This window comes from Pocillopora damicornis, chromosome 10 (genome assembly GCF_964200805.1).
Source record: "Pocillopora damicornis chromosome 10, jaPocDami1.2, whole genome shotgun sequence".
Classification (NCBI taxonomy): Eukaryota; Metazoa; Cnidaria; class Anthozoa; order Scleractinia; family Pocilloporidae; genus Pocillopora; species Pocillopora damicornis.
The window spans coordinates 12,122,760-12,133,044 of NC_142679.1; the positions used below are offsets into that span (position 1 = coordinate 12,122,760).

A 10,285-nucleotide genomic window follows, 5' to 3' on the forward strand; every position below is an offset into this window, starting at 1 on the left:
TTGACTGTATTTGCTACTCCTGGGAGCGCTCGTAATATTCCTATCCAAACTCTTATAATTTCGCCATGACTCTTCTTTCGCTAGTTTATTATCTCACAGCTGGAGCTTGGGCCGTCTGTGGTTATACACTACCTTTCGTGAGGAAATTACAAATGTCTCTTCAAACCTGATGGGAGGCGAATCCAACTGTCCACAATGATGAAGTAAGTCAGTCAGATGGGCAACAAACCACCAGTTTCCAAGAGCCTCGCTGAAAGATTCGACAACCAATAACAACGTTAATTGGATTTTTTTTTTAACTTATCGTCTATATCGTAACGATCGTTACCTCCACAAAATCGTGTTAAAATTTGTCTCGTACAACATGGAGTAAAACTCGACATTAAAATCGGCGTTAAAAATTAGCTTGTTACATCTTCAGAGCCGAAAAAAACTGTCAGCCAGCAAAAACACAGGTCTACCGCCGTCTGTTTAGCCTGCGAGCAGGCTCGTGTTTGGGTTTCGCCTCACAGTCATTTTTCCAGCTACAGCCGCCCATTACTCTTGAGGAAAAAGGTATATGAAACCCCTGAAATCTTATCCAGAAAGAGCAGTGCTGGATTAAATAACTGCCATTAAGAAAGGCACACTCTTTCATAACCATAGTAAACAGTGGATCTGTGAAAAATACCTGCTTTCCTTGATCACAGCGTAGACATCAAATTCAAAAGCTGAGAGCAGAATTCTGTCTAAACTGCGCAAACTTCCACTTCCTCCAAACATGTCGATGCAGGCCTGAAACGGATCAAGATAAAACCTTTTATTTGCCAAAGGTGAAAACAAAGATCATGTACGTTCTTGCTGTAGCTTTGCTATCAGTTTTATATCAGTTTTTTTCTATTAGTTTTTCGCAGGGGGGATAACGATTTATCCGGTGGACAGCGTTGTCCGCACCTTCGAACAACTAAGCTCTGTAGTTTACCTGTGTGTGGTACTGTAAGTCATAAGACTTGACTGCTGGATTACAGTACAACAGTTTGGCTACAAGAAGTTCGTACCAGTTCTTGCAGTATTCTCTAGAACCAAACAAAAGCAAGAAAAAATGCTCAGCGTAATTGTAAAATTACGAATGCAATGGTTTGTGCGTGGAAGCGTTTGGGAGAAGGGTAGGCTTTCGATATTGTTGTATGGCATGAAAATCTTGCAGGCTGTAGATTTTCTTGGATTTTAGAAAATCAGTTCCATAATTTATTACTCCTAAACCCTTTATTCTAGGATTTGAAACCTAATTTTCTTACTTGAAATCACACATTCGCTGCTGGCTGCATGTTTGTGAAAATTTGAAGTTACATCAAGACAATCCCCACATATTCACACCCTGAATGTAGAATCTTCTTAATTTGTACATCTTTACATTTCATGTTACAACAGTGATGAAGGCAAACTTGAAAAAAAACTGAAAAGTTAAATCTGTTCCTGCACTTGTAACTTACATCATTTCATCAAATATTTGTTCTTCGCCACAAAGTATCTGAAAAGATACAAGACAAAACAGAAATCAAACATTTTGTGCATGGTGTCAGTGGCATAGCTGTCATTTACTGAAATAAACTGAGCCATGGTAGTAAGTAAATATTTTTTTGTTTGAGGTAAACAGTCACGGAAGAACACTTGTATACTAAAGCAACAGATTTTGGGCTGCATGGGCTGGTACTATTTTAGTTAATCTCAGTAAATGAAAACTCTGATAAAGACTTTCTCTCAGGTTGTTGAAGCATCAATCACTTCTTCTTAAAAACAAACCCACACCAGCACAGCCATAAAATTTTTTCAGAACTCACCTGCACAATCATACTACAAAATTGCCTAAATGTAAATAAGCCTCCATCATAATAAGTTTTCCAACGTTGCATTTTAAACCTTTAGCTTCCATGAGACCAAGAGAGAATTTCTCCTTACCGTATCAATACAAAATCACAAAGAAAAGAAAAGAGAATAAAGAAACAAATAAATTAACCGATGATTAGTTGATCCATCACAAAATTCTCCAAACTAACATCATAAGAATAGTAAAGAGTATAACTAAAGAGACCTTGGGAGGTAGAAGAGTCAAAGCATTCCAGTGTATATCCTACCCCCTGTGTCATCTTTGCTTGTTGCCATTGTCTACCTTACTACAATCACAGGGAAGTGAACCTTCCTCCTACTAGTACCCCCTACCTGACAAATTTTTTGCAAGTGTTCATTTCCAGCATATGTTTCATTATCTAGACAATGTTTACACTCTTGCTGCCAGTGACTCCATTTCATGGTGAACTCTGCTAAGCTCTGTCCCATGTACAACTAGGGAAGAATAACAGAAACAGATGTGACATGCAATGAACAAAGAGCAATAGGGGATCAGATACAATAGAACCCATTGTTAGAATGTTGTTTAAATATACATCCTCTACCTTATAACACTTAATAGGTGATGATATCACCTAGTACTCAACCCCTTTGACACCCTAGAGTGACTCATTCCTCCTCACAATATCACCCTCAAATGATACATTAAGTTCACAAGAATAAAGGCCATGATAACCAATTCAAGAAGGTCTTGATTGTTAAACAAATTCTCTTTGTTGGCACCTTAAGAAATGTATAGAGAAAAGTATGGAGAATATGCATACTGATGTTAGGTTGTAAAGGGTTGAGTAATATATTAAAGTTCCCATGGCAACTAGGTGGACAATCAGACATGGTTTGATGCTACTCTGGTTTACAGATTTAACGACCTCTTGTTGCAGCGTTTAGATCACCCCTGATGAAGGCACTAGACAGGAGTGTCGAAACATTGGGTCTATGAATTGTAACTTCTTTGGTTACATTCATTAAATCTGTAAACCAGAGTGGCATCAAACCATGTCTAGTTGAGTAATAGTCTGCATTTCCTATCAGTTTACCACAGTGACTGTAATAACTCAAAAGCAATGTTAGGAGAACACAAGGAAAGTTTGTGCGCCACAAACCAAACATGACTGATGTACAGAGTTCCTGAGTGTTCTTTGATTTCTAGCAAATTGATGGCAAGAAATTTACACTCAGTTATCACTTAATTGTGTATATTTTGCATTTACATACCTGATACATGGGCATTTTATGAAGAAGTTCATCCATGCTTGCAAACGCCTGGAAAAAAGCAAAAAATGTATAATGTGCAGAACTGTACACACCCAACTCATAACAACAAAGCCAATCAATAATTATTAATTAAATTATAGTTCATTTCCTAATTTCCTTACTGTCAGATTAATTGATTGATGGCCTTACATGCAGTGATTGATTGATTTACTAATTGATTAATGGCCTGAATGAGTCATTGCAAAGAAATGACAACAACGCACCACATTTCATGCAAGTCCAAAACTGGAGTAAGTAAATGAGAGATTGATTGTATGATGCACTTGGAATATGAACTTCATACACAGCCTCAGCTATCATCAAGTTCTCTGTGCCTCAGTGGTAAAGAATTGAACCAGAAAAACACACAACTGTAAGGTTCATATCCTTGTGGGAAATTCAGATTTTTTTCTATCATTCATCACGACAAATAAATAATATCTTTTCTAATTTATTCCATTCATCATGACAAATAAATAATATCTTTTCTAATTTATTCCATTCATCATGACAAATAAATAATATCTTTTCTAATTTATTCCATCACCAAGCCCAAAGTTCACCATCTTTTTTTTTATCTAAATGTATTTATACAACATTCACAAGGGTAAATATCAAGTAACACTATGACTAACTGTCAAAAAGTCTCTATTTTTATTTCTGGTTGGTAACAAAAAGCCTTTCTAATCATCCAAGACCAAGATTATATTTCCTTCTCAGACTCTATGTCCTTGGAAACAAGAGAGGTAAGATTTCTTCAATATATGGACAAATATACTAACATCATATTTTCCTGCTTGTCTGTCAGGATGCTGAGCAAGCAGTTCACGCACATCATTAACACGACCTTGGAGAACCAAACAGTAGATCTGAGGGGAAAGCAGAAGGCCTTATTTGTAAAATCCCAGCAACAAATGGAATTTAAATGAATGAGCATTACCCTGGTTAAAAGAGAAAACACATTACTTACAGCTGGCCAGTATGAAGGGCTATTATAAGGCTGCAGATGCTGTAGTACTTCTTTAATATACCTCTCTGCATGTCCATTTTGAACCCATTCCAACAAATAATGCAAAACAGCCCCTCCTGAAGGAGAATTTTCAAATATTTGTCACGCTATTAACAACAGTTGTACAGTATGAAATCAATGCAACAGATCAAAACTCAGGACTCAACTGTTTATTCTTAACTTCTAGTTTCGTGACATTAGCTATGCCTTGGTTCAAAGAAAGATGGGGCAAATTGTTTTTCCCTTTCATTTGTCCATTGGACAAGCACGTTCCAGTGTTTAATTGAAGGAACATAATATCTATTTGTTGGGTAACTCGTGGGCTGATTTAACACCCTTTTTATTCATTCTTGGGGTTACTCCAACATAATCTTTGCAGAAATTGGAAAATTCTCTTTGCGCTGTTCTCCATTACTCTTCACACTCATCAAAGGTTTGTTCTTGACTGCAATTCAGACTGGAGGATGCAATACTTCTCTCATCATAGGGAGCAATTTTGACAACAACACAACTGCACTCATCCAAAAGCAATTTTGTTCTTTTGTAATCATGCAAATCTTTGGATGCTATTTTATTTGTTTGTTTTCTCCCTAGGCTATAACACTTGATTCTGGGACAAGAGTGCATAGTCTTGCATTCATGTCATAGTGTCAAAGATAGTGTGGCAAAAATTGGGAAGAAGTGTTTTTCTAAGCAATGAGTTAATGAAAAACCAATAGTATTAAATCATAATTCAGTATCAGCATGATGAAATGTAAATCTTCAGGTGTTGAACTTGGGTAATTCACTTTCAATCTGTTTTAGATTCTAGTTTTGAATAAAGTTGAATTTTTATGTACTCCACAGACAGCTTCTCTCCACACACATCTTGACCTAGCTTGAAGCTGTTTCATTATGCAACAGTTTTTACAAAACTGTTGCATAATGCAAAACGTGTCAAGTCTCTTTCTTGTAGCTTGTTCTACAATTCTTTTGCAAGCAAACATAATGCACTTGAAAGGGAGAGACCCTTCCAGGCCTTTACTTCAGTCACCACTTAATCCTTACTTTCTGTTTTACAGCTACAGGTCTTCTCTTACCTGGCAACGTTTCAATAAAAAGTATCTCACACAGATGCCAGACAGTCTCTATAAGTGTTAACAGTTGCTTCTGGAAAGCAAAAAAGACAATCCAACAACTTACTGACAAAACACAAACAAAATGAATAGTAAGGTTAGGGAATGCTAAAAGGTTGTCATAAACCAAGTTGTTTCAAAGGAAACACCATAATTATTGTTTATGGTTTGATAACATGATCTGAATCAGCATAGACTCTTATGATTCAATTTCTCCCACAGCTTCTTTGCTTTCATTTTGATTTAAAGTACATAGAGTCTTCAGTCTTATCTCTCTGCTTGAGGAAATGTAATGAAACGCTGTCTCTATAGTTTGATATACTTGTACAATATTTACGTGATGCAAATGAAACCAAACTAACCATATTTAAAAGTACATTGTAACACTACAGGTATGCACATACTTGTGAAGCAGATGGAGGAACTTTGAATCTTAAATCACCCAGAGGTTCATTAGCATCTTAAAAATAAAGTGAAGATTGTTTAATTGACTTTCACATACACTAGAGCGAGCATAAGTAATAGAGAGTTTTCATTGGGAAAAACCCTAACCTCCTATCCACACAATGATGACTCTGAACAAAAATAGATAAAAAAATGTTCACTTAGTTAACAAAAAGCTAGTCAAAAAGCAGTTACCGTCAAACTGAACCTGGTAACACAACAAAAAAGACCAGCTGAATTTCTTTTCAAGTGCACTACATCTAAATCCAGTGAGTACCAAGAGTGATATGCACTAATCAAAGAGTAGGCATTGTTTATTTCTTTGCTAACATTTGTTTTCAGCAGCAAACAACAATGAACATACCAGACTTTTCTTCCAGATCCAAGATGCATGCTCTTACTACACTTCTGTATCTTCTACTGAACTTTATCAAGCTGTGAAAACAAAAAAAAATTGTCAAAGTACATATTAATTACAAATAAATTTTCTAACATGAAAAAGAGCTTTTCATCTTGGAAGTTCACGAAGTCTCAGTAATTGACAAGTTTGTGAATTCTTTCTATTAAAAATTTTAAGCAAAGATTAATATACAAGGAAATGTTACATCATGCTTCTGCTTGAATACCAATAAAGGCAATGTGATCCAACTTGAACATTTCCAGTATTGGTATAATTTGTTATTGCAGTCTTGCAGCCAAGAAATTTGGCTGCTTCCTGAAATTTTTAAAAAGGAAGCTCAAAGATTGTCTTTTGCCCCCTTTCTGGCGGTCCTTTACAGAGAAAATTGCTGGCAAAAAATTCAGCCGGCAATCCATGCTTTTCATGCGACAAAATTTTGCTGGAAGCTTGCACACAATCCTGGAAATCTACTCCAAAAAAAAAACTGCAACCATCTAAATTTGGCAGCCATGGAAAGAAGGAAACAATTTTGAACAGGTGGATTTGCAGTAAAAGTTGCCAATTTAGAGGTCTGTGGTTGATGTTCTAGTGGCAAGCACTAACATTTAAGTTAGACTAATACTTGAATCTAACACTAAGAAACTGTGGTGCTGCATCCATAGGGGAGTATAACAGGATAACTTTGGTTTTATCAACTGAGTTGATAATGAAAATTGTCCACTGAAAGTTTCAAAGCTGACATTTCAAGTGTTAGTCCTTTAACTCAGTTGATAAAACCAAATTTACCTTAATATAATTATATTTCTAGCCACCATTTTATAACTGAACAGATTTAGGCTTTCAGCATTCAGAAAGTTTAGTTCACTCAGTCAGTTGTACCTTGCCTTTCTCCCTGTTCCTCCAGAATCAGGAACATGTTGAAGATCCATAAAAATGGCTAGGATACAAATAAATATGACAAAATTAATATGACAAAATTATTCCATGCTCACACACTTTGGCTTTCCTTTGATATCTTTGATTACTCTAAGGTCTATGCGGTATATCAACTTTTTCTAGACACAGTAATTACCTAAAACAAGTGCAGTTCATTTAGATTTTTGTTATTCTTAACCCAATCATTTCACTCAACATCTATACTATAATTCAGGACATGTTTAATCATATAACTCCTTAAATTCCTCAATTAAACCTAAATTAATTGCAATTTAAAAAATATACCTGATTCAATTATTTAACATATAATTTATACACAGATATTTTGCAAGTTGTGTAGAATTTTTCTGAGCCCTGAAGGGGCAAGGAAAAATATGAGCAATGAGCAAAATGTCTGCTTGAACTTTATGTTAAAACATTGATGAAGGGTTTAATTATTCCACTATTATTTCACTTTAACCCTTTAATCCCATGAGTGACCAAGACAGAATTTCTCTTTTCAATATCAATACATTATCAAGCAGACAAGTGATGAGAATAAGGAAAAATATTAATTAGGGATTATTGGTTGATCCAATACCAAATTCTCCAAACTAACATCACAAGAACTATATAGCAGAGTGTGAGGAGAATCATTAATGAGAGTTAAAGGGTTAAAGTTTTTTGATTTTAGTTTGAAAATCACATTCCATGGTCTCATCTGTGCATTGTAAAAAGTATGTGAAAGAAGAAAACAACACACACAAAACCACTGAACTGTCTGTTGTGAACTACAAAATTGTCTGTTGCACATAAAATTATTTCTTGACAATCAAGACTGAAAAACAAAAAGAATAAAAACCAAAGTTTGGATTGTTCAGAGCAACCCTTTTGTTGCTTCATATTTTTGCCCTGCTCTACAGTGTAATACTACGGCATATTTTGTGCACTTACATGAACTTATTTGGTAAAATAATGTAGTATTGGAAAACTATTTTACTATAGTTTCTTACTATGTACTGTATATTGTCACCTAACCAAGCTTTGCAAGTATCAAAAGTGTTGCTAACTCATCACAGAATAAACTTTTGTTTGTCATCAGTATTTATGAATGACACTAAATTTGAAACCATATATTTTTTGGCTATTTTGAAACAAATAAAACTATTACTCAAAGTCTATTTCAATAATACATGTATTTCATACCGTGTGTTTCATTAATTAATTTGCGGGTTATTAAACTTTGAAAATCTGCTCCCCATTGGACCTCATGTAGAACAGGAATTTGGCAGTGCTCTGAGCCCTGAGATACTCCTTAAAGAGAAAATGAAGTACTTACACTACAGTTATTGAATATTAATCCTTGTTGACAATGCAATTGCATCAGTTTTCTTGTGGTTACTTACTTAAGAGGGCACTAGAATTTACTACAAAGTACTGTCTCTCCATCACAATTAACCATCTCCTGACAATTTGTGAGAACTGGTTTTGGTTAAGGAAGAGAAGCTGCAGTCAGCTTGTAGACAGGGATAACTAACAGTTCTGTTAACTTGCTAGGGTCACATGATTTCAGGTAAGATTAGCCATGTGATTCAAAGTCAAATCATGTGATTTTGTTTACTGCTAGGTATGATTCGAGATGAAAAATAATAGTACATGTCAAGAACTTTTGTGGGTTCCTGCTTGGATCCATTGCATTACTTGTTTAAAATAGAGGAATTTGTTAAAAAAATTAAAATCAGGTGCAGTTTTCTCCCTGGGTTAAGACATAAGCAAGCTTTAACTAAAGACTGTCTTCTAAAATATCTTTTGCCCTCCAAGTTTTATCCTCAAACACTTGCTACAAATTTAGCTGTAAACTGGTGCATTTCAATAGAGAAAATGCATTTTGGGTAGGTTGGACCATAACAATGCCAATATATGTGCTGAGTCTTACTTAGCAGTGGTCTAATCAAGTTTACTAAATAGCAGTTTCAACAATTTTTAAACTACTGCCTCGTTTGATTATTTAAATATAATAAATAAATGCTGAAATTACAATTAGTTCCAATCAGGTTTCTTTTTGAAAGTTTTAATTTCATATTCTTAGGATGACACATTACATGAGGTGACCCCAGAGACCTGCAGGCAAACAATGCTGTGAAAATCTTTGGGTATGTACTGTAGCTACAAGCATTATGTTATATAACAATCTTACTTGACTGGACATCTGACTTATGAACAAGTATTCCACTTCCTGGTACCCAGTAACCTGCAAGACCCTGACATCCTGGAATGATCTTTACAAATAGTGAAAGATGATAGAATCATCAGCATTGGTAGCTTCACCTTTTCAGGGGAATCAACAATGAAGAGAAGGTGGCAAAGGGTGTAAATGTGACTCATAATTAAGCCCAAAATTATTACATAATTTGTGAGTTTTACACAAAGGCAAGGTAAGATGAGATTTGAAGTTTTCTATTTTAAATTATTGGTGTGCAAAATAATTTTTAAAGTACACTTGACTTGAGGCACCAATTTTTTTTTAACTTTGTGCATGAAATGGGAACAGGACCCCCTCTTTTGTTACCCTCTGATAAAATTTCTCAGTACACTAGCATTAATTGTGATCCATACCCAGTGGAGTCCATTTGAGGTTTTACTCTAGTGGACTCACACAGGGCTTTGAATGTGTCATATTGCATGTGTTCCGTGTTCGTTAACAAAATCGAATACCTTTACAGGCACAGTCTTTCACATTTTAGAGACTGGTAAAACGTTAATAATCTTCTTTAATGTTCCCATTGAAAAAATGGATACAAAGTCTTAAAGGGACTAAAATAACTCTTTTCTAAAAAGAAGAAAACTATGAGCATAACTTCCTCACTGGTTGTTACGCTTTCAGAGTAACAATGTTAGCTGTAGAGGCTTGCTTTCTGACAAACGTTTATGAATAGTACATAAAGACTTCCTGAATCAGCAAAATCTAAGAATTCTCCTCTTTTAGGACAATATTTTCTAAAATCTGGACTACATACGATAGGTTCTTGAAGGGCACGTGTAAATAGTTTAATGTATGCACAATGTCACAGAGAATTCAGACTGTTGCAGATATTGCCATAAATCATATTTTAACACGAGAAATACAAAGTATCACGAAAATCTGCTCGCAAAATTTTGCACAAAACAAGAATTTGAAATAAGTACAAACCGTAGTTGGAGCATCAGTGGCCGCCATTTTGTTCACCAGAGCACCCGTGTGTGACGGTCCCCGATACCAGT

At 35.3% G+C, this 10,285-nt stretch overlaps 1 protein-coding gene across 2 annotated transcripts in view; it reads right to left on the bottom strand.

Annotated features, from left to right (window-relative positions):
- The window catches only part of LOC113671163 (nuclear pore complex protein Nup85), a 52,995-nt gene extending 42,722 nt beyond the window's left edge, over positions 1-10,273 (bottom strand). Inside the window, exons 1-15 of one of the 2 annotated variants that reach the window (XM_027187375.2) lie at positions 10,215-10,273; positions 9,222-9,303; positions 8,231-8,338; positions 6,989-7,046; positions 6,074-6,144; positions 5,670-5,725; positions 5,230-5,299; positions 4,112-4,227; positions 3,924-4,010; positions 3,103-3,150; positions 2,200-2,322; positions 1,473-1,510; positions 962-1,055; positions 671-774; positions 167-250 (exon numbers count right to left, since the gene is read on the bottom strand). In XM_027187375.2, the coding sequence (XP_027043176.2) occupies positions 167-250; positions 671-774; positions 962-1,055; positions 1,473-1,510; positions 2,200-2,322; positions 3,103-3,150; positions 3,924-4,010; positions 4,112-4,227; positions 5,230-5,299; positions 5,670-5,725; positions 6,074-6,144; positions 6,989-7,046; positions 8,231-8,338; positions 9,222-9,303; positions 10,215-10,241 (1,166 nt within the window). In that variant the 5' untranslated portion in view covers positions 10,242-10,273. Of the gene's footprint in view, positions 1-166; positions 251-670; positions 775-961; positions 1,056-1,472; positions 1,511-2,199; positions 2,323-3,102; positions 3,151-3,923; positions 4,011-4,111; positions 4,228-5,229; positions 5,300-5,669; positions 5,726-6,073; positions 6,145-6,988; positions 7,047-8,230; positions 8,339-8,430; positions 8,600-9,221; positions 9,304-10,214 lie in introns of those variants that run through there. The other variant, XM_089184278.1, reaches the window with a different exon arrangement.
- Positions 10,274-10,285: the final 12 nt, after the last annotated feature.